Here is a 24,039-nt window from a genome sequence, read left to right as displayed (position 1 = left end):
GTCATGCCTCCAACCCCAACAAATAGATCGTTTACATTAACATAGTTTAAGACTGTCTTCAAAAACTCTCCCTGAGGGGCTAAGAAAGTGGCTTAGCAATAGAGTGCTTGCTTGCTTTAGCGGGCGTGAAGCCCTGGGTTCAATTCCTCAGTAGCACATAAACAGAAAGAGCTGGAAGTGGCACTGTGGCTCATGTGACTGAGTGCTATAGCACCTTGAGCAACAGAAGCTCAGGGACAGTGCCCAGGCCTGCCTGAGTTCAAGCCCCAAGACTGGGAACAAAACAAAAACTCTCCCAGATAGATCCACTCCAAGTCTCTGTAACACCACAATGTCTCAAGAACTATGCTCTGATTCTCTCCCCCTTCTCTTGCTCTCTTAACTCTCCTTCACCTCCCCTCTCCTCTCCTCTTTTCTCCAGCATCTCATTGTGCAGCCCAGGCTGGCCTCAAACTCTGGGTCCTCCTACCTCTGCCTCCTGAGTACTGGTATCCTAAGAGTTCATTACCACACCTGGCCTCCCAGTTCTCTCTTCTACCTACTTCAATTTGGCTTCCACCCTACCACTTCCACAAGCAGTTCAAGTCCACAAAGAACATGCTGTTATATCGGTTAGGTTTTTAAAAAGAGGTAGCCGAGTAAGTACAGCACCACACACCTGGTATTCAGGTAAGGGGTAGGTTTATTCAGTAGACTGCTGGGACCAGGCAAGGTTGGCATTCCACGTGGCTGGCAAAAGACCTGGGAAAGACCTGGGAAAGAGAGCTGGGAGAGAGAAGTGGGAAAGAGCTGGGAAAGAGAGCATCTGGGCCTGGGCTAGGCCTTATCTAGGGTATGGGTGGAGAAAGGTGTAGCCACATCAAATTCAGATGTGACCTCAGAGGATGCAGATGTGACCTCTTCCAGGTGTGCCAGTTGCCTAGGTAACTCAGGTACTGGGTGGAGACTGCTGCGAAGAAGGTGGAGGCTGCTTGCCATCCAGGAGCGGACTTTACAATATCCAGTCCCAAAGAGTGAGTGTGTCTGGTGCAGTTGTGTTGAAATCCTAACCACCCCCCCCCTCCCATGTGCAGGTGTGACCTTATGTAGAAATAGATCCTATGCAGATAACAGAGTTCCATGAGGTCATTAGAGTATGTTTAATCCAATTTGACTGTGTCCTCACAAAAAGTAAGTTTGGATAGTGATCAGGGTGATGTAGCTGTCAAACAAGGAATACCAAACATCACAAGTAGAAAGAGATCTGAAACAGATTCTCCCTTCAGCCCTCAGGGGAAACCTACCCTGTGGACACCTGTTCTCTTCTTGGACTTCCAGCCTTCAGAGCAGACTTCCAGCCTCCAGAGCAGACTTCCAGCCTCCAGAGCAGTTTGAACTGCAGACACCTTATTCTCTTCTCAGAATTCCAGCCTCCAGAGCAGTTTAAACGATTCAGTCTGGGTGGTTTTTGTTGCTATTTGTTTTTTGTTTTCTTTTTGGTTGGTCGAGAGGCCTGACTTCTGTGCCTTGGTGCTGTCCCTCAGCTCTTCAGCTCAAGGCTAGCACTCTATCATTTGAGCCATAGTGCCACATCCAACTTTTTCTGCTTACGTAGTGCTGAGGAATTGAACCCAGGGCCTCATGCTTGCAAGGCAAGCACTCTACCACTGAGCCACCTTCCCAGCCCAGTTATTTGTTTTCAGGAAGATCTAGGACACAATCTACTTTTGTTTTCCCAGGACACCATTCAACTGGGTTTTCCTATCATTTCAGTGCCTCTTCCTTCTCCTTTTCCTCTTCCTCCTCTTTTGGCCTCAGTCCTCCCAGGTCTTGTTTTTCTGGCTTCTCTTACCTACATCTTACCTTTCCATGAAATCAAATACCATCCAAATGCTGAGTACGTCCATAGCTAAGCTCCAGTCTAGCGGCCCCCTTGAGCTGCAGAATTCCATTTCATTCCATTGTCCAGTGTCTCCACTTGGATACCTATCAGACATTTTAAACTTAACACAATCCAAAGTCTTCATAGCTAATCCCAAGCAGGAGGCTCTACTGCTGAGCTAGGAAAACCTCTCCCCTAAGCCCAGGGGTCAGTGTTGACTCCTGTCCTTCTTGGGGAATTGAACCTTCTGCCTCATACTTCCTAAGCCTTAGCTGGGTATGGTTATGGCACAAGTAATTCTAGCACTCAGGAGGCAGAGGCAGGAGGGAGGCCAGTCTGGGTTATATAGTGAAATCCTATCTCAAAAAAAAAAAAAAAGAAAAGAAAAGAAAAGAAAAAAGAAAAAAGAAAAGAAAGGAAGGTGGCTGGTAAGGGGGTGGTAGAGTGCTTGCCTAGCATGCAGGAAGCCTTGGGTTCGATTCCTCAGTACCACATACACAGAAAAAGCCAGAAGTGGGGCTGTGGCTCAAGTGGTAGCCTTGAGCAAAAAGAAGCTCAGGGACAGTGCCCAGGCCCTGAATTCAAGCCCCAGGACTGGCAAAAATAAATAAATAAATAAAAGGCAGAAAACTCTGTTTAAGTATCTCTTCTGCAAAAGCCTACTCTGCTACCTCATCCCTTCCCTCCCCCACCGTGTGTAAGCCAATACTGCACTGTGATTGCAGATGTCCCTTGGTGGTGTAGTGGGGGTGAGTATTGATTCTAGGACCCCCAGCAGATGAAATCATGAATGTTTGAGTCCCTAACATAAGATGGATGGTATCTGCATATAATCTACACAATTCCTCCCACACACTTTATTCTATCTATCTATATAATTTGGGGCCTAGTATTGAACTCAGAACCTGGTCACTGTTTTTTAGCTTTTATACTCAAGGCTGGCATTCTACCACTTGAACCACAACTCCACATCTGGTTTTTTGCTGGTTAATTGAAGATAAGAGTCTCATGGAGGAGCTGGGAAGGTGGCTCAGTGGTAGAGCGCTTGCTTTGCATGCATGAGGCCCTGGGTTCGATTCCTGAGCACCACATATGCAGGAAAAAAAAAAGCCGGAAGTGGCGCTGTGGCTCAAGTGGTAGGGTGCTAGCCTTGAGGTGAAGAGCTGAGGGGAAGTGCCCAGGCCCAGAGTTCAGGCCCATGACTGGACCCCAAAACAAAACAAAACAAAAAAAAAGAGTCTCATGGAAGCCAGGTACCGGTGGCTCATACCTGTAATCTGAGCTACTCAAGAGGCTGAGATCTGAGGTTCACAGTTCAAAGCCAACCTGGGCAGGAAAGTTCCTGAGAGTCTTATCTCCAATAAACCACCAGAAAACTGGAAGTGGTGCTGTGGCTTAAGTGGTAGTGTGCTTGCCTTGAGCTGAAGACCTCAGGGACAGTGCCCAGGCCGAGTTCAAGCCCCATGACTGACAAAAAAAAAAAAAAGTCTCATGGACTCTCAGGCTCTCAATCCTCAGATCTCAGCCTCTGGAGTAGCTAGGATTTGTAACTATGAGCCATGGGTGCCCAGCCCTCCTAAATCCTTCAAATCATCTCTGTACTTACTTTTTAGACTTATGACAAAATGCAAATGCTATGTAAATAGTTGCTGTACCACCTAGTTTAGGAAATGATGAGAAAATCTGTGTATGCATGTTAAATACAATGCAGGGGGTTTTTGCAAATGTTTTCCATTCTTGGCTGGACAGCTCAATGGGTTCAGAATCCACAGATGAGGAACCCACAGAGACAGCTTGATGCCTCCTGGGTGCCTCCTTTGCTATGTTCCTGGAAGACAGGATCAACGTTAGTTAACTTAGCAGCCACAATGCCTGACACCTCACCTGACCCAAGGTTTCTAGTGGTTTGCTGAATGGGTCAGACACCTTAATCAAGTCCCAGGTAGCAGAATTAGTTTGCAACCTAAAATGCTGCCTTACTTTTGACCTTTCAAATCACTGCCCTCTAAATCGCATCAAGTTCAGTACTTCAGTTTTACTACTCTTGAAACTTGGAGAATGGAGGTGGGAGTTCCCCCTGGGCTTCTACTGTTTCTCTTCTCCCTCTTCCCCACTCCCTAGCTCTCATCCCCACTCCCTTGGGGGCATCAGATTTCTACCCCATTTGGCCAAGATATCCTTAACTAAAAACCCTTGTTGGATTCAAGTTCTAACTTTTAACAGGGCTATAGGGATTTGTCTAGGCCATGGCAACTCCTCAGATCTAGCAGCAATCACTTTGTTTATTGCTAATAAAATAAAATTAAAATAATTAATAAAATTTAAATTAAAAAAAAATAAAGCCCTTGAAAGTCCCATAAAATTCCATAGAATGAAATACTGGAGCCGGGTGCCGGTGGCTCACGCCTGTAATCCTAGCTATCAGGAGGCTGAGATCTGAGGATCACTGTTCAAGGCCAGCCCGGGCAGGAAAGTCCGTGAAACTCTTATCTCCAATAAACTACCAGAAAACCAGAAGTGGCACTGTAGCTCAAGTGGTAGAGCACTAGCCTTGAGCTGAAGAGCGCAGGAACAGCGGTCAGGCCAGAGTTCAAGCCCCAAGACCAAAAAAATAAAAAAAATAAAAAAATATTGGAGTTTTAGTTGTTTAATTTCTGGGTGAAATTATTAAACAGGGGTCACATCACCTTCACTTTCCATTTAGGGCTGTATTTCTGGACTACAGTCTGCCCAAGAGCTTGAGTTAGAAAATGCTTGAAGAGCTGGGTGCTGGTGGTTCATGCCTGTAATCCTAGCTATTCAGGTGGATGAGATCTGAGGATAAAGGTTTGAAGCCAACATGGGCAGGAAAGTCCATGAGACTCTTATCTTCCCCCAGAAAATTGGAAATAGCACTGTGGCTCAAAATGATAAGTGTTTTTTGTTTTTGCCAGTCCTGGGGCTTGAACTCAGGGCCTGTACACTGTCCCTGAGCTTTTTTTGCTCAAGGCTAACATGCTACCTACCACTTGAGCCACAATACCACTTCTGCCTTTTTCTGTTTATGTGGTACTGAGAAATTGAACCCAGGGCTTCATGCATGCAAGGCAAGCAATCTACCACTAAGCCACGTTCCCAGTCCAAGAGATAAAGCTCAGCGATAGTGCCCAGGCCCTGAGTTCAAGCCCCATGACCAACCAAAAAAAAAGGGGGGCGGAGGGAAGAAGGGCTAGTTAAATATCTCTAGACCATAGGGACCTTAAATAAAGAGAATGGTCTTAATCTAAGTTTGTAACCCCCACCTGGGAACTTGGTATAGTACCTGTGTAAATTCCAGAAGCTTTCATTACACATAGTCAATGCTTTAACAAAACTGAGGGCTTTCCAACCACCACAACCATGTAATGAGAAAACATGATGTATAAAAATACTGAAAGCTACCAAATAACGTGCCAAGTAGGGAGACTATGACATGTTACCTAAAAGGTCTTGCACAAAATTTGGAGTCAAATAAATATAGGTTCAAACTCCAGCTCTAAGACTAGAAGGCTGTATGCCCACAGGCAAGTTATTTAGTCTCTGGGAGCTTCAGATTCTTCATCTGAAAAACAAGGATAATATCTGTTTGATGGAGTTGCTGTAGAATGCAAAAATACCTACTCTAATACCTCAGGGCTGTGTTGCCATTTGCAAAACCAAGACTATTATTGGTCTTTTTTTTTGGCCAGTTCTGGGGCTTGAACTGGGCCCTGTCCCTGAGCTTCTTTTTGCTCAAGGCTAGCACTCTACCACTTGAGCCACCCCGCCACTTCTGGCTTCTTGTTTATGTGGTACTGAGGAATCAAACCCAGGGCTTCATGAATAGTAGGCAAGTACTCTACCACTACGCCACATTTCCAGGCTATCATTGATCTTACAGGATGCTTTCATCTGAACATTTACACTTCAACCAATCTTAAGTACAGTAGTTTGTTTTTTTTTGTCAAATGTCATTTATTAGAAAATACAATTCGGAGAAAGTAGAAGATACAAAGGGTCTGGGAAGTGGGTACAGTACACAGACCTCTTTAAATTAAGGGACACAGAAGGTCAGAATCAAATGAGCTACAGGCCAAAGCCAGTAACACATCTATGGTCCAAACATCTGGGAAGGGTGCACTCTTTTCCTTCCCCTACTCTCCCAGGCCCCTCCTCTCAGCAGCCTGCTTTGTCCTTGGCATTTTTATTTTTATTTTCCAGTATGGGGAATCAAATCCAGGGCCTTGTCTATACTACTAAGCACTCTACTACTTGAGCTATGTATGCTCCCATCCCTTTTGTTCTCTCATTTTTGAGCTAAGAGTCTCACTATATATTTCCCTTGGCTGGCCCAAAGCATTCCACCTTCTCCCTCCACCTACAGTCTCAGGAGTAGCTGGGGCTGGGATTACAGGCATGCACCACCCATATTCGGCAGCCGTTTTCATTTAAAAGAAAAAGTAAACTTCCTTGCTGCCCTGTGGCTTCAAGAGATAGAGCTTCTTCCTCCAGTAATGGAATGAATCAGCAAAATGGGGGAATTTCTGACCCTTGCTTGGAGGAAGCTGTTGAGGGACCGTTTATGGAATGTCCTCTCTTCTCATTAACTCCTTTCCCGAGTCATGGGGCACATCTGGCCAAGTCAGGTTACAAAAATTATCATCAAATTCAAACTCTTTCTCCTCTTTTTTTTTTTTTTAAGGAACGCAAAATGAATTTTAAATTCACCCGATAGGGAATACAGACTAAGAAGAGTAAAGAGTTCAGTTCTTCCCTTCCAGGGCCTGAGCTCAGCCACAGAGAAACAATCCAGGCTCCTAATCCAATCTTCCCTACCCACCCCCCCCCCCAGATTTGGGAAGAGATTTGACAGCAAAACACTGCTGGAATCCTCCTGCTCCAGGACCCTCTCTGTTCTAGACCAGGCATCTCTTTGGCTCCAGGCTAAATTGGCTTCTGGCCCCACAGAATGAGGGAAATTCTTAGGGGGAAAAAAAAACAAACATGGGATAGGAGTAGTTTGGGGAGAGAAAAGCAGCACAACAGAAAGCGGTGGTGGGAGATATGGAACTTTCCAGAAACTATCAGCAGGCAGTCACACTGGCATCTGTTGCCTACAGGCCCTGGGTGAAACTAAATCTAAGGGTGGGGGTTAGCATTTTGTCCCACCAGAAAAAGCTAAGGGGGGAAAACATCCCCCAGCGTACACCCATGGACCGGAAGGCCCCACAGGGGGCTGACAGACCCCAGGGGTGAGGGGAGAAGGTATTCAGGCCAAGTCCTAACAGAGCATTAGAAAGAGGAAACACTCTTCCCCTAAAGAGCATGGGTCCCTGAATACAGGTCCTTGGCAGAAGGCCCTTCCTTATATAGGTAGGTATCATGGCGCTCTCCTTTGGAGGCAAAATCAGAAGGGCCCAGTGGTAGGGGCTTCAGTCCAGTACAGGAAGCCCTTCCTGTCCCTCCCAAGCCTGCCCTAGAGAGGGAAGGATCCCCTGAGCCCCTCCCCGATAATTCCTATAGCTAGAAAACCAAAACCAAAATATCCTAGAGAAAAAGTCCATTAAGAACCTTCAATCATAGAAAACAACAAAAAGAAAAACCAAGTCCAAGTCTTCCTCATTTGCCTTTGGAGGCATATGCATGTCCCTTCTTGCAAGGCTTCCTGTCCCACTTCGGGACAACATTACTATCTCATTTTTTAAAAATAAAAAATAAAGATATCCACCCTCCCCTCCCCCACAAAAGCTATTCCCACGCGCACACACACACCCCACCACCTCCCCCAATCCAGGCATTGCTCCCTTGACACAAGGTAAACTTCTTATAAAACTCGGCTGCAACACCACGGCTTCCAAGGGGCTGTGCAGCACAACCCACCCGCGCTTCAGTCTGCGGTGGGAGGGGTGATGGAGGCAGCCGGACCAGCAGCCAGGCCCACGCGGACCAACAGGGAGGCTGTACAGGGTCCCACCTCCTCTTGAAGACTAGAACAGCCCAGCAGGGAAGTGTTCTCCCCTAGCTCTTGGGGTTCTGGGCTGTAGCTCTGTTGGGCTCACAAGGTCCCATGACTTCGAGACCCCAAGGCAAACCAGCTGGTCTTCTCCTGGGTCAGGTCCAGCTCGCGCAGGCGAATATGCACCTCTCCTAGAAGCACATTTTCCCAGAATCCTTGCTCGCTCAGCACGCTCAGCTGGAGCTGGCGCTGCTGCAGGTCACCCTTGGGGATGCCATCATACACCAACTGCAAACAGTGGGAAGAGGGGTAAGTGGTGAGAGAGGAGGCTCCGGTGGCTCATGCCTATGATCTACCTACTCAGGAGGCTGAGATCTGAGGACCAGGGTTTGAAAAGTCCCCCTGAGACCCCCCTGAAAAGTCACCCATTAATCACCAGAAACCTGGGAGAGGAGCCATGGCTCAAAGTGTGGTAGAAGCTCTAGCCTTGAGTAAAAGAGCTCAGGGGCAGTGCCCAGACCTGAAATCAAACTCCGCCCCTTCCCCCACCCCCAAAAAAAGTCCCCAGGGAACACAGAAAGCAGTGGGGAGGGGAGAGGTTCAAGTTCCTGGCAGTTAGAGTTGGCTGAGGCCAAGATCATTTTATCTTGCCAGCCCTGCAGGTCCAAGGGAGTACAGAAGGCACCAGGAACCCAAGGGAGAATCCAGAGAACTTTGTTCTCTGCTCAGAGTTCAAGCAGGTAAGTGCTGGCTGTGCATGCGAGTGTGTGTTCACTTGTACCTTTTGCTTATTAATTGGTGATGAGTCCTTTGGATTTATCTGACTGGGGCTGGCTCCACCCCATGATCCTCAGATCTTAGTCACCTGGGTGGCTAGGTTTATACACAGGAGCCCCCAGAGCACCAAGCAGAACAAAACGTTTTGTTTTGTTTTTTTACAGGGGCCTCTGTTCATATTCATCCCAGGACCCTAGGAGTCAGAATAATGCTTTTTGCTTAAAGGGACAGATTGGAAATATAGGAATATATTCTCACACTTGCCATTGCAATGTGAAAGTAGCCACAGTCTCTAAGTTAGCAGGCGTGGAATTCTTGTATGATTTGATTGAGAAGCGCAGGCACAGGCTGGGAAGGTGGCTCAGTGGTAGAGTGCTTGCCTCACGTGCATGAGGCCCTGTGTTCCATTTGTCAGAACCACACAAATAGAAAAAGCCAGAAGTGGCAGGGTGGTTGAAGTGCTAGAGCACTAGCCTTGAGTTGAAGAGCTGAGGGACAGTGCCGAGGCCCAGAGTTCAGGCCCCACGACCGGACCCCCCCAAAAAAAAGAAGAAGAAGAGCAGGTACTACCGCCTTACCTCCCCCCCCCCGCCACTGTACCCCCACACACCATCTCATTGTAGGTGGGGTTGCAGGTCTTCCGGGCCACTTTGGTTTTCCTCTTCGTGGTTTTCTGAGGGTCAGGAAGAAGATAAATCTTCACATAGGGGTCAGGGTCATTTCCGTCCTGGAGCAGTTGCTGTAACAGAATGAAAACAAAATATAAAGATTCTTGTAAAGCTGGGCACTGGTGGCTTGTGCCTGTAATCCTAACTACTCAGGAGGCTGAGATCTGAGGATCACAGTTGAAAGCCAGCCTGGGCAAGCAAGTCCGTGAGACTCTTCAATTAACCACCAGAAAACCAGAAGTGATGCTGTAGCTCAAGTGGGAGAGTGCTTGCCTTGAGTTGAAGAGCACAGGGACAGTGCCCAGGCCTAGAGTTCAAGCCCCAAGCCCCCCTTGCCCCCCTCCCCCCACCACACACACACAAGAAAAGATTCTTGTAAAAAGCTGGGTGCAGGTGGCTCATGTCTGTAATCTTAGCTTATTCAGGAGGCTGAGATCTGAGGATCACAGTTTGAAGCCAGCCCATGCAGGAAAGTCTTGAGACTGTTATGCCTAATAAATCAGCAAAAAGTTGGAAGTGGAGCTGTGGCTCAAGTGATAGAGCACTAACCTTGAGCAAAAAAGCTCCAAAAAAAATTTTTTTAATGCCCTTCCTGGGGCTTGAATTCAGGGCCTGTGTACTGTCCCTGAGCTTCTTTTGCTAAGATTTTTATAGTGTCTCTTCCTTACCATTATATTTCCTCTCTCCCTCTCTCCAACATGTAGCTTCGTGTGTGTGTGTGTGTGTGTGTGTGTGTGTGTGTGTGTGTGTGTGTGTGTGTGTGTGTGTGTGTGTGTGTAATGGAGCTTGAGTTGAGGGCCTCACTTTTTTGCTTGGCTTTTTCTGGCTGCATCTGGCTTTTTGAAGTCCAAATAATTCATTTTTCTGTTTCCCAGCTCAGTCCATGTGGATAAAAAAATATCTATCAATATCATGAATTACATTAATGCTATACTTTCTATATAAATGCCCAGGACATTCCATAATGTGGTCTGTTTTGAGTGGCTCATTGTGAGAGCCCCTCCTGTCCCAGGCACCCTGCACTTTTGTCATTTGGTCCATTTAACCTCTAAGAGGTGGAGACAGAAATCAGAGACTAAGTTGCTTGCTCAAGGTCAGCCAACTACTGATTCATGTGGCTGATTTTTTTTTAATGTCCTGGGCCCAACCCAGGGCCTTGAACATACTACGTCTGCTCTACCCATAAGCTACACCCTGGATCCCTGGCTTAATCCTTTTAAAAGTTAAGTCAGAGCTGGTAGCTATGCCAGCATATGTCTTTAATCCTGACTACTTGGGATGCTGAAGGATCCTCAGGGATGGAGGTTCAAAACCAGCCTGGGCAAGAAAACCCATGAGAATCTTATCTCCAATAAACTAAGCCAGAAGTGGAGCTAGAGTGGGTCAGGTGGCAGAGTGCTAACTTGGAGCAAAAGAAGTTCAGGGGTAGCACCTAGACCTTGAGTTCAAGCCCCAGGACAAGCACACATACACAAAACAAAGTTAAGTCAGATCATATATCTCCCTAAAGCCTTCCAACAATTCCCATCTCATTCAGGGAAGGAGCCAGAGGTCTCATTGTAGTCTGGGCTGTGTACCACCATACCCTCTCTGACCTCACCTTCTGCTGCTCCTTTGCCCTTTGCCCCTTCAGCACCAGCCACTGGGCTTTTGTAGTCCTGACACACTGCCTGATAGAGGCAGGCTTGTATCTCCAGAGCTTTTGGGTCTAACTGCTCCCCTCCTGGGCAGACCTCTCTCAGTATAGTTATAACATACATAGTTCCCTCCTCACCTCTTCCCTCTTTGCTTCTCATCACTGAGGCCTGACCACTCTAGGCAAACTCCTTTCCTCATTCTGCCCAAGATTCCTTCTTTGCTTTATATTTCTTGCTTGGCTTCTACCACACCTTACATGCCATATAGTTCACTAGTCTACTTGTCTATCCGCCTTTTCTAACTAGAATGTAAGTTCTTTGAACACAGGATTGGTTTTATTTTCTCCCATATCCAGAGCTCAGTGCCTGGCATATAGTAGGTATGAGATGAACATGTGAGAATGAATAAACCCAGTCTGCTCCAAAGCTCCCTCCTCTTCCCGGTCTTCAACGCCGTAACCTACACAAAATGCCAACATGGAGTGCAGCCCAAGCTGAAAATTCAGTAAAAGTCCCCCTCTCCCTTTCTATTTAGAACCTGTACCACAAATTTCCTAACCTGATTGTCCTTGAAAGACGTCAAGTGGTTGCCTTATTGCCACCATCAGGCATCTTTCACAATTACCATAACAACAATAATCTGAAAAGTGAACTGGGTGAAGGTGACTCAGGCCTAAAATCCTAGCAACTCAGGAGGCTGAGATCTGAGGACTGTGGTTCAAAGCCAGCCTGGGCAGGAAAGTCTTTGAGACTCTGAACTCCAAGTAACCACCAAGGAGCCAGAAGTGGCGCTCAAGTGGTAGAGCACCAAAGCAAGCCAACCAAGAGCACAAAGCCCTGAGTTCAAGCCTCAGGACTGGCAATAAATAGTCAAATCTGAAAGGTAAGTGGTCTCAGGCATTGTTATCTCATTTAATCCATATAGCCACGTCAGGAGGTTGGTGCTCACATTACCTCCGGACAGAGGCCAGATACCAGTGAGCCAGCAGCTGTACCTTGAATTGTTTGGTCAGCTGCAGGCCTGGCACAAACAGGCCCATAGAGCAGGCTCAGTAAACCTCTGTGGTTATTTGCATGACAGAGGACAGAGAAGGACTGATCAGCCCAAAGCATACATACAATAAAGAACCCAACGAGGGCCATGCAGCACTTACCAAGCCCCGAATGTGCATCACCATGATGAAGAGTTTATTATTTTTGTAGGAGATGGACAGCTTCACCTCCCCTCCCACCTTCCCCACAGGCCGGGCCCATGTGCCATCTGTTAGGGACAAAAGAAATGGAGAAAGGTCAACAGACCAACCATGCCCTGACTGGCACGTAGGAAGTGTTTCTGTTTCCTTTCTGACCACCATCCTAACTCCTGAATGTCACGTTCTGATCCTCACTGCAAATAGCCGTAAGTAGGGTCTGGAACCAGGTTTAGAGGTGGGTCAGGATGGGTTTATCCGATCTGTGAGTACAATCACTAACAGTATATCCACCCCCTGGGGAACCCAGCCCGGGGACCTGGGGATCCATAGTCTGAGTGGGAAACCAGATTCCCCAGTAAGTAAGAAAGGGATAGTATACAAGTCAAAGAAAAGAGAACTGGGAGCCGGATGCCGGTGGCTCACGCCTGTCATCCTAGCTACTCAGGAGGCTGAGATCTGAGGATCATGGTTCAAAGCCAGCCCAAGCAGGAAAGTCCGTGAGACTCTTATCTCCAATAAACCACTAGAAAACCGGAAGTGGTACTGTGGCTCAAGCGGTAGAGCGCTCGCCTTGAGCTGAAGAGTGCAAGGACAGCGCCCAAGCCCAGAGTTCAAGCCCCACGACTGACAAAAAAAAAAAAAAAAAACTGGGAAGAGGCCAGGGCAGGAGAGAGGAGCCTTGGATGGTTCAGCAGATGGCGGGGTCGTCTCTGGAAAGGTACCATACCTGAGCACTTAGGAGCTGGGCTGGTGCCTGCAGCCTTCTCATCCCGAGGCAGGGGGTGGAAAAAGGTATACACCAAATCACACTGGAATGGAATCAGAAAATGGGGACAGTCCTCAGTAAGACACCACCCAATTTAAAACAGCTGAGCTGTGTAGTGCACACCTAGCACTTGGGAGGCAGAGGCAGGAAGATCACAAGTTCAAGGCCAGCCTGGGCTACATAGGGAGACCCTGTCTCTTAAAAAAAAGAGGTGATTTATGGAATATGATAACCAAATATAACAAATAGTTCTTATTTGGCTCAAACCAACTATAAAAAAGAATTCAGGAGAAGCAAGTATATAGCTCAGTGGTAGAATGCTTGCCCAGTGTGACAAGGTCCTGGATCTGATCTCCAAAAACCCAACTGAAGAAGAGAATTTGGGGTTTTGTTGGTGGTGGTGGTGATGGTATTCTTTGTTTGGGGGATTTTTTTGTGTCCTTTTAGGGGTGGTAAAGGGAAGGCACAGAAAGGGAGGGAAGAAGGGCAAACAAATGCAGTCATTGTATTCAGTGTACACTATGTGGAAAATGAACTATGCAATTTGTGGGCAGGGACGGGAGGGGAAAACTAGGGGAAAGTAAAAGAAAGGTTGACATTGTCCAAAAGAAAAAACGTACTCATTACCTGACCTATGAAATGGGAACCCCTTGGTACAACACCTTAATAATAACAATGAAATAATATTAATAATATTAAAAAAAAAAAAAAGAGCTGGGCAGCTGTGGCTTATGTCTATAATCCTAACTATTCAAGAAGCTGACATTTGAGAATCATGGTTCAAAGCCAGCCCAGGCAGCAAAGTCTGTGAGACTTTTTTTTTTTTTGTCAGTCCTGAGGCTTGAACTCAGCCTGGGGGCTGTCCCTGCGCTCTTCAGCTCAAGGCAAGTGCTCTACCACTTGAGTCACAACACCACTTCCTGTTTTCTAGTGGTTTATTGGAGATGAGTCTCACGGACTTTTCTGCCTCGACTGACTGGCTTTGAACCGCAGTCCTCAGATCTCAGCTTCCTGAGTAGCTAGAATTACAGGCGTAAGCTACTGGCACCCGGCTTCTATGAGACTCTTTTTTTTTGGGGGGGGGTCCGGTTGTAGGGCCTGAACTCTGGGCCTGGGCGCTGTCCCTCAGCTCTTCAGCTCAAGGCTAGCACTCTACCACTTGAGCCACATCACCACTTCCGGCTTTTTTCTTTTTGCTATGTGGTGCGGAGGAATCGAACCCAGGGCCTCAGGCATGCAAGGCAAGTGCTCTACCACTGAGCCACCTTCCCAGCCTCCTATGAGACTCTTTTATCTCCACTAAACTACTAAAAAAGCTGGAAGTAGAGCTGTGGTTCAAGTGCTAGAGCACTACCTTAGTAAAAAGAAGCGTATAGACAGCACTCTGAGTTCAAGCCCCAGGACAGGCACAAAAAGAAAAAAAGAAGTGGGGGGGGATTTGAATATGGCCTAGGTTTAAGATGATGTAATGACATGATAGGTGTGTAAGAATATGTCCTTGGCCCACTGTGGATCCAGGAACATCTGTCTTCTGCAGAGCACAGCAGGCTGACCGTTTTGAGCCAAGTCTTCTGTCTGACTTCCCACAGCTCCCTGCTTCCTCCCAACACTTGCTATGACCACCACCTTGGGAAAGAGGAGAGAGACCTGCCTGGGCCACCTCAGGGGCTGCGTGGATCAGATGCCAGATGTAGCCGTTCAGTTCCTCCCTCCGACGCTCCGCCACAGCCTCTCCCCGAGAGCGGCCAATCACAAAGCGACTAGGGAAGCTGGAGAGGTGGGGGGGGGGGGAGATGGGGGGCAGAGGGAAGAATGAGACCCAGTCCACACTTCATTTTCATTCCTAGGCACCTGACCCCCATTTGCAGTTGATTCTCTACTCCATCTCTTCCCTCTCTCCAGTCTGCGGCCCAGGTCTCATACTGCCCAATTCCAAGGGCAGTACCTCCACTACCAGGAAAAACTAATAGCTGGGCAATCTTCAGAAATGCCTGCATGGCTTTGAAGCTTCTGATTTTTCTTGTCAGTGTAGGTTTTCATTTATTTTATTCTATTTTAGTCCGTTGTGGGGCTTAAACTCTTAGCCTGGGTGCTATCCCTCAGCTCTTCAGCTCAAGGCTGGCACTCTACCACTTGAGCCACAGCACTACTTCTGGCTTTTTGTGTTTATGTGGTGCTGAGGAATTGGACCCAGGGCCTCATGCATGCAAGGCAAGCACTGAGCCACCTTCCTAGCCCCTCATTTTTTTTTTTTTTTGCCAGTCATGGGGCCTGAACTCTGGGCTTGGGCACTGTCCCTCAGCTCTTCAGCTCAAGGCTAGTGCTCTACCACTGGAGCCACAGCGCCATTTCCAGCTTTTTCTGTTTATGTGGTGCTGAGGAATTGAACCCAGGGCCTCATGCATGCAAGGCAAGTGCTCTACCACTGAGCCACCTTCCCAGCCCCCCTCATTTATTTTTTAAATCTTGGAAAAATGCACATGACATCAAGTTGATCATTTTAAGCATTTTTGTGTATGTGCACCAGTCCTGGGCCTGAACTGGGGTCTAGGTGCTGTCCCTGAGCTTTTTTTTTTTTTTTGCTTAAGGCTGGTGCTCTACCACTCGAGCCCAGCTCCCCATCCCATTTTAAGCTTAGAGTTCAACATTAAGTACATTCACAATGCTGTACTGACCTTTTCATCCATTTTTTATTGCTATTATAAAGGTGATATACAGAGGGATTACTGTTTCATAAGTAATGAACTTTTTTTTTTTAGGGGCAATCAGACCTCCTTTTGTAATCTGAACTCCACATTCAGTGACCAATAATAATGCCTCCACTACCTCTCTCTCTTCTGACTACTGAATCTGACCATTCTAATGTGACTCAGCTCATTTTATCTTTTGATGACTGGCCCTTCCCTTTCAATGCTCAATAAATATTCCATTGGATGTATATATCACACTTTTTTTTTTACTCATTGGGAAAGTGGTTTAACTCTTTGTATAAGTTGGAAACTTTAAAACATCTTCAGATTCTGCCACAGCAAGCAGGAAATCTGGCAGGAGGCAATGGGAAGAAGTTCATGGTCAAGACTAGAGCAAGACCTCTGGAGCAGTGACAACTTTGGCCAGCAGGAGGCGCACTTGTTGCCACACACCGGGCCAAGGAAAGCAGGTAGACAGATGCCTGGTATAAAAGGTTTGCCACTACAATCCTGCCAGCCTCATCCTTCCTCCCCAGTAGCCCCAGAGAGGAAAAGGGGGAACGCTACCTGGGCAAGAGGGAAGAAGGGAAGAGCAGCCGCAGTTTATTGTGCAATTCCTGGAACTCCTCAAACGTCCGCTGGATGTAAGTAGCTTCGTGAGAGTTCTCTCGCATCACCTTAACTATGTATATCTGTAAAGATCCAAGTCTCAGGGAACACCTGACTCTGTGAGCAGAGTCAGAACCCTGAGAAGCCGAGGTGAATGGGAGAAGTGAATCAGAGATGAGAAATCACTTACATAGCCCTTGTTAGGGTGAAAGATCTTCTCGTGACGGCAGAGGAACACATCACTGATTTGCCCTGAGCTCTTGAGAGTGTGCGTTCGGGGGGCAAAGGAAAGGGTCAGCCTGTCATCGGAGCCTGTGAACTTCATCTGAGCCAGGTTATGGATGAAAAAGTTGAGCTTGGTGGCTACGCTGCCCAGGCTGGATTCAATCAACCTGTTGGGTAGAGGAGGGATGGGAGGCTCTGCCATCTAGGTGAATCCTTCCCATAACCCATCCTACTCCTCCAACCCCAGCTGGAGCTAGTGAGGGTGAGCAAGGCTGCCTTAGGCCTCCAGGTACCTAGTGAAATAGGTGGTGGCATTGGCCTCTGTGTCCTGGGGTCTCAGGGCATCATACACATACTTGAGGTCCTCCAGGTCCGAGAGCTCAGGGATTCCACAGGACAACATCTAGATGGAGAGGAAAAGAGGGAGAAGGGGCCTCTAAGGACAGGGAAGTCTTACTTCTCTTTCACCCTTTCACCCTCCTTCTAGAGGGCAGCAGACGGATGCTGTGGGCAGTGGCTGGTAACCACAGGAAGTGGAAGGCTTGAGATAAGGGGACCAGACATATTGTTCTCCCCAGGTGGGCTGGGTCCCTCTATCTAGGGTAGTCAGTTACTCAATTGGGTCTCAGAGAAGATGCTATCTGAGAACCTCCCCTCCTTCCCCCCCCTCCCCGCCCTACTAGTCCTGGGGGCTTGAATTCAGGGCCTGGGCACTGTCCCTGAGCTCCTTTTGCTCAAAGCTAGTACTCTACCACTTGAGCCGCAGCGCCACTTCTGGCTTTTTCTGTGTATGTGGTACTAAGGAGTGGAACCTAGGGCTTCAGGCATGCTAGGCAAGCACTCTACCACTAAGCTACATTCCCAGCCTCTCAGGATCTTTTGAAACAAGCCAGGGTAGTCTTAAGGATGGCATAGAATAAGAAGGAGGTGTTCAGAGATGGAGCTCCTCACCAGGCCTAGAAGGTTGAGAAACAGGTGGGTGTGCTTGCGAATGAGGTTATAAGCTTGGCAGCAAAGGTCAACGAAATCATGGAAGCGGCTAGAAGGCTTGTCACCCCCGTTGATGACATACGCCATGTCCGAGGTGAAGACAAACGGAGCACGGTCCCTGGGGAAACATACAGGTAGAAGGTCACCGTGGAGGAAGAAGGCCACCTGTGGGCTGCATTAAGGGGTAGTGGCCCCCATCCTTAATCATGTGTTCAAACCTGGACAGATGAGGCTGTCTCTCACCCTGCTGTCTTTCCTAGTACAAAATCCCCAGACAGCATGTTCCTTGGTTGCAATCTGTGTTTCCTTTTCCTGCAGTGTGGGTTCACCTCCTTCCTCAGTAAGGAGAGGAACAGCCACGCACTAGTGGCTCACACCTATAATTCTAGCTACTCAGAAGGCTGAGATCTGAGGATTACGGTTCAAAGCCAGTCTGGGAAGGAAAGTCTTGTCTCCAATTAATCACCAAAAAGCTGGAAGTAGAGCTTGTGGCTCAAGTGGTAGAGTACCAGCCTTGAGTGAAAAAGCTGTAAGACAGCACCCAGGTCCTGAGGTCAGGTTCCAGAACTGGTATGTGTGCGCGCGTGCGCACACGCGCGCACACACACACACACACACACACACACACACGAGGAAAAACAGCTGGTCCCCACCTTCTGTAAGGCCCTACAAGGACTTGACCTCCTTACCAATCCTCTCCATAGCTGCTCAGCTCAGGGACAATGCTCGGAGGCACAGTTCTGTCCACCATAAGCTTTCATCCTAGCTCTGAATCATCCCTGCTAACCTCTATCCTCCACATGTGACCAACCCATCTGGTTTCAGGATACCACTTACCTCTTGATGTTGCCAAACATCTGGGCATGACCCAGGAAACGGCCAAAATCTATGTGGAACATGTGGCCAGTGGTCTTCAGCATAATGTTGTCATTATGTCGGTCACAGATGCCCAAGACATATGTGGCCACACAACAGCCGGCACAGGAGTAGATGAAGTTCTCCACAGCCTGGGAGACGAGAAGCAGGTGGGGGGAGAGGACACAAAGCTGTCGGAGTTGGGCACCGTGGCTCACACCTATAATCCCAGCTACTAAGGAGGCTGACACTGAGGATTGCAGTTTGAAGCCAGCTTGGGCAGAACAGTCTGTGAGACTCTTACCTTCAGTCTAAAAGGCTGGAAGTGGAGCTGTGGCTCAGTTTGGGGGTACAGCACTAGCCTTAAACCAAAAAGTCCAAGCAAGAGCACAGCTCTGGGTTCCAGTATCAGTACAATAACAACAACAAAAGCTGTCTGGAAGAAGCGCAGGGCCACAGTCAAGCTGAATTTAGTCAACACTGGCCTTGTTATTTCTTGTGAACCCCAACAGAACCTCACACCTGTCTGTTCATCCTTTACCCTTGTCACATACTAACACACACACACACACACACACACACACACACACACACACACACACACACACACACACACACACACACACACACACACACACACACACACACCCCTCCCACGTATACAGGAGTAAAAAGATACGGAAGGAACTGGGGCACTGGGGGCTCACACCTATTATCCTAGCTACTCAGGAGGCTGATATTTGAGAATCACATTTGGAAGCCAGCCCAGGCAAGAAAGTCCTTGAAACCCTTATGTTCCATTAACCACCTGAACAACTGGAAGCAGAGCAATGGCTCAAAGCAATAGAGCGCTGCCTTGAGCAAAAGAGCTCAGGGACAGCACCCAGGCCCAGAGTATAAGAAAGGAAGGAAAGGGCTGGGAAGGTGGCTCAGTGGTAGAGCGCTTCCCTTGCATGCCTGAGACCCTGGGTTTGATTCCTCAGCACCACATACGCAGAAAAAAAAAAAGCCGGAAGTGGGCGCTGTGGCTCAAGTGGTAGAGCGCTAGCCTTGAGCTGAGGAGTTGAGGGACAGCGCCCAGGGCCCTGAGTTCAGGCCCCACGACCGACCAAAAAAAAAAAAAAAAAGGAAGGAAAGAAAAAAAGAAAGAAATGGAAGGTCTTTATGTCTTCCCCCACCCTTCATCTGAACTTCATCTTCTCCCTTGAGACTGGTGAGAAAGAAAGTAGACAGATAGAAAAGCCCGGATGTAAACAGCCAAGACTTGGGAGACCTTGGTATACAACACGATTTGATGCTGAAAACCTTCCCAGCATGCCATCGTGACTCTGGTTCAAGCTGGCTTGAGTAGTGGACTTAAGGGAGAATTCCCTGAATCTGCTCAGAATGTATCCATCTTTCTTCTTGACCCAAATAAAACTCCACTCCCAGATCTCGTGGTAACAGCTAAATCCTTGTCTAATTCAAGTCACTGTTCTTGGGAGAAGAGCTGAGACAGGTTCACACTTCCAGGAGGGTTTTACACTTGAAAACCTGACATCTCTACTTAGTGAAACGTGTTAGAGATATTTTTGAGTTTCAAGGAGGAGAGGGAAGCTGGGCACAGTGGCTCACATGCAATTCCAATACTCAGGAGGCACAGGCAAAAGGCTCATGATGTTGAGAGCAACCGGGGTACAGAGTGAGATCAAGGTCAGCTGGGGTTATATACTGAAACTTTTGGGGGGAGGGATATAACAGTGATTAAGGGTTGAATCCACTGTTTCTCTTCTTTTTCTTTTTTCTTTTGTCAGTTGTGGGGCCTGAACTCTGGGCCTGGGCACTACCCTTCAGCTCTTCAGCCCAAGGTGAGTGCTCTACCATTTGAACCACAGCACCACTTCCAGCTTTTTCTGCTTATATGGTGCTGAGGAATGGAACCCAGGGCCTCGTGCATGCAAGGCAAGCGCTCCACCACGAAGCCACCTTCCCAGCCCCATTCTTCCCCCTCTCCCACCCCCAGTCCTGGGGTTCCAACTTGGAGCCTGGGTACTGTTCCTGAGCCTGAGCTTCTTTTGCTCAAGGCTAGCGCTCTACCACTTGAGCCACATTCCCAGCCCCTTTCTTCTTTTTCTTTTCAGGGAATTTTAAACTCAAGACCTTGCTGGGAAAGCAGGAGATAAGAGTCTCATGGACTTTCTTGCCCAGGAACCAACATCCTCAGATCTCAGCCTCTTGAGTAGCTAGGATTACAGGTGTGAGCCCCTGATGCCTAGCCAATACATGTCTCATAAAAATACGTAGAATCAGCAGATGGGCCCCTTTCTGCTACAACATCCTCTTTTGAGGTTTGAAAATGACCCCCAAAACTCAAGAAGATTTTCAGTAGAGGGAAACAGCCAAGTAAGAATATTCAAAGTTGGGAACAAAAACCAACTAGCAATGGATGGAACTGGAAGGAGAAGCAGCTTGCCAGCACATAACATTCCTCCCCCCGCCCCACTCCCCAGCTCCCCAGGCTCCCTCTGCAACCTTCCAGCGATGCCTCAGGAGTCCTGGCATCCCACATCTTTCCAGATCAGCCCAATGCACTGTCCTTCCTCCTTCCCGCCCCTCCAGCCCTGGGCCACCTTTCACTCAGGTTTAAGGATCTGATCTCCCAGCAGTTTCCTGATTATTCCACAAGACTTGTTCTAAAACCAGGTACCAGATCCCTAACCCACCACTACTTGTCCAATTGCAATCAATCACTTCCTTGGAAATCAAGAATAGAATGTTTGGAAAGATACCACAGAAGTCACTTCTGGGAGAAAAAGGCCATTTATAAGAAAGGGAAATCTATGAATGGAAGAATCCACTCAATAAAGATAAGAACTCATACACTCACTCCCACCCTTTTTTTTTGTTTGTTTAGTTTTGTTTTGGGGAGCACTAGAGTTTGAACTCAGGACCTCATGCTTGCTACCACTGAGCCACACCTGTAGCTCTTATTTTCACTCTTGACCTCATCTTTATCAATTTTGGCCATTTTGTCCCTTAAATGAGTCCTGTGTTGGCTCACAAAACAGCTGTGGGCCTGTGGGAAATGACATGCTTAGTACTTCCAGAGGTAGGCAGACGTTAGTAGCTGACTGGCAAGAAGTTACACTCGGCCAGCTGCCGGTGACTGACACCTGTAATCCTAGCAATTCAGGAGGCTGAAATCTGAGGATGACAGTTTGAAGCCAGCCTAGTCAGGAAAGTCTGTGAGACTCATCTCTAATTAACCACCAGAAAACCACAAGTGGAGCTGTGGTTCAAAGTGGTAGAGAGCTAGCCTTAAGCAAAACAGAGAGCTCAGGGACAGTGCCCAGGCCCTAAGTTCAAGCCCCATAGCGATCACCAAAAAAAAAAAAAGTTACACTCTATGAAGGGACACTCTCCTGATTTGTAAGAGTCTCACTCACAGGATAGGGGTGCTCTCCTTGTTGAATAAGTGTCCAAGAGCAGTTCAAAGCCAGTCTGGGCAGGAAAGTCCAGGAGACTCTTTCTTACCTCTGAAGCCTTGAGCCACTTCTGGCCTTTTGCTGGTTCATTGGAGGTAAGAATCTCCTGGACTTTCCTGCCCAGACTGGCTTTGAACTGTTCTTGGCCACCTACTCAACAAGGAGAGCACCCCTATCCTGTGAGTGAAACTCACAAATGGACACACAAAAAGGAACAAAAGAAACTTCTAGTATTTTTTCTAGTAAGAAGGCTCCAAGAAGCCGGGCGCTGGTGGCTCACGCCTGTAATCCTAGCTACTCAGGAGGCTGAGATCTGAGGATTGCGGTTCAAAGCCAGCCCGGGCAGGAGAGACCGTGAGACTCCTATCTCCAATAAAAAAACACCAGAAAACTGGAAGTGGCGCTGTAGCTCAAGTGGTAGAGCGCTCGCTTTGAGCTGAAGAGCTGAGGGACAGCGCCCAGGCCCAGAGTTCAAGCCCCACGACCGACAAAAAAAAAAAAAGAAGGTTCCAAGAGGCAAGAAGCCAGCTTGAGCCTGGGCAAGACATAGTAGAGAAGTCCACAAGCAGTGGCCCCAGAGACCGAAGCTGAGGCTAGAGGAAGGGATCTGGAAGTCCTCAGTGTATGGATGTAGGCAGAAGTAATAGGGGATGAGCTGGCCCAAAAAGAATGAAAAAGAGCACAGCAGGCCAGGGACTAAACCCTGGGGAATGCAAACACTTAGGGCCATTTAAGATCATCTAATTACACACATTCCTTGAACAACGTTCTGGTTATAATTTGGCTGCCTGTGTGTGTGCGTGTGATTTCCCTCAGGATATTAAATGCATTAATCAATACAAACTAGCATTTGGATCTTCTTGAAGTGACACATATAAATTAGCATTCTGACATTCTTTTTTTTTTTTTTTCTGGTCAGTCATGGGGCTTGAACTCTGGGCCTGGGCACTGTCCCTCAGCTCTTCAGCTCAAGGCTAGTGCTCTACCGCTTGAGCTACAGCGCCACTTCCAGTTTTCTGAGTGGTTTATTGGAGATGAGTCTCACGGACTTTCCTGCCCAGCGGCTTTGATTCCGTGATCCTCAGATCTCAGCCTCCTCAGATCTCAGCCTCCTGAGTAGCTAGGATTAAAGGTGTGAGCCACCAGGGCCCGGCCATTGGGACATTCTTATTGTGTCTTGTCCCCTCCCTATCTCATTAACCCAGAAGCTAGGGTCACAAAGCTATGAAAAGGCACCGAGACTTACCTCTCAGGAGAGCTCCACTCATAATCTAATCTCTCCTCTCACCAGGCCTCTTTCATCTCCCTCTTATATGTAACCTCTACTCTGACTTTGAGTGACTTTGAGTATGACCCCAGGCACAAGTGTGAGCATGAATTACTCCCACAAAAAGAAAGGATTGGATTATAAAGGTCTCTAGCCAGGTTCAGGTAGCTCACATCTGTAAATCCTAGCTACTCAGGAGGCTGAGATCTGAGGACTGAGGTTCAAAACCAGTTCTGGCAGACATATCTGAGAGATTGAGATCTCCAATGAATCACCAAAAAGCTGCAAGTGGGAAGTGTGGCTCGAGTGGCAGAGCGCCAGCCTTAAGCAGAAAAGCCAAGTAAAAGTGCAAAGCCCTGAGTTCAAGCCCCAGTACCAGCAGATGCGTGTATAACAAAAGAAGCTAGATCAAAGGATCTCTGAACAGTCTCTACCAATCATCTCGATTCTGTAAGGCACCACAGGATTGCCCTGAGAGTTCCAGAAGAACCAATCAGAAGCTGCAATGGGGAAGTTTTGCTAGGCCAGGCCCCTCCCCCAAGATTCCCTCTACCAGGTATTAACAGTAACTCAAAGTCTTCAAGTCTGACACACCAGCTTCCAACAGTCAGTTCACCCAGCCTGAGATACACAGTCCCCCAAGAGAGGTTATCCATCACCCCAGCAAAGCTGAGTGGTCTGGAGGTAACAGACTCATGCTTCAGCATCAGGCTCAGTCTGGGCAGCTCTGGGCCTCTCCGAGTCTATCGACCCAGCCGAATCCCACCAATCCTACCTTCTCATACTCGTCCTCCCCGGGGTTGTGCTTCTGCAGCCAGTCTGCCAGGGGCCGGTCCTTGAAGGAGCCTGTCACTCCATGCTCCACCTGGATCTTGCGCAGGGTCTCAGCATTGGGGATCATCTCTACCATCCCTGTGAGAGAAGAGGTCAGGGTCACACTCTGGAGAGGAGAGAAAGGGGTGTGGGGAGAAGCCTGCAGGAGCTGGGCAGGGTACTTGCTGGCCAGCAAGCTAAGCGCTGGAGCTTTTGGACCAAATCTGTGAAAATGAGGGAAAACCTGCTGGCCACCCCCATATCTCCCACA

General features: G+C 48.0%; 1 protein-coding gene across 1 annotated transcript in view; it reads right to left on the bottom strand.

The window, feature by feature from the left end:
- Nucleotides 1-5,818: 5,818 nt before the first annotated feature.
- Nucleotides 5,819-24,039, bottom strand: part of Pik3c2b (phosphatidylinositol-4-phosphate 3-kinase catalytic subunit type 2 beta) — a 69,585-nt gene continuing 51,364 nt past the window's right edge. The window contains exons 23-33 of the mRNA XM_070041726.1: nt 23,731-23,867; nt 18,207-18,376; nt 17,331-17,487; nt 16,673-16,782; nt 16,345-16,546; nt 16,113-16,237; nt 14,507-14,624; nt 12,817-12,898; nt 12,051-12,157; nt 9,202-9,330; nt 5,819-8,102 (exon numbers count right to left, since the gene is read on the bottom strand). Coding sequence (XP_069897827.1) covers nt 7,914-8,102; nt 9,202-9,330; nt 12,051-12,157; nt 12,817-12,898; nt 14,507-14,624; nt 16,113-16,237; nt 16,345-16,546; nt 16,673-16,782; nt 17,331-17,487; nt 18,207-18,376; nt 23,731-23,867 — 1,526 coding nt within the window. The 3' untranslated portion in view covers nt 5,819-7,913. The remainder of the gene's footprint in view (nt 8,103-9,201; nt 9,331-12,050; nt 12,158-12,816; nt 12,899-14,506; nt 14,625-16,112; nt 16,238-16,344; nt 16,547-16,672; nt 16,783-17,330; nt 17,488-18,206; nt 18,377-23,730; nt 23,868-24,039) is intronic.

Source organism: Dipodomys merriami, unplaced genomic scaffold (genome assembly GCF_024711535.1).
Source record: "Dipodomys merriami isolate MVZ:Mamm:240054 unplaced genomic scaffold, mDipMer1.0.p SCAF_31, whole genome shotgun sequence".
In the NCBI taxonomy this organism is placed as follows: Eukaryota; Metazoa; Chordata; class Mammalia; order Rodentia; family Heteromyidae; genus Dipodomys; species Dipodomys merriami.
This window is presented reverse-complemented; position numbering and strand designations above follow the sequence as displayed.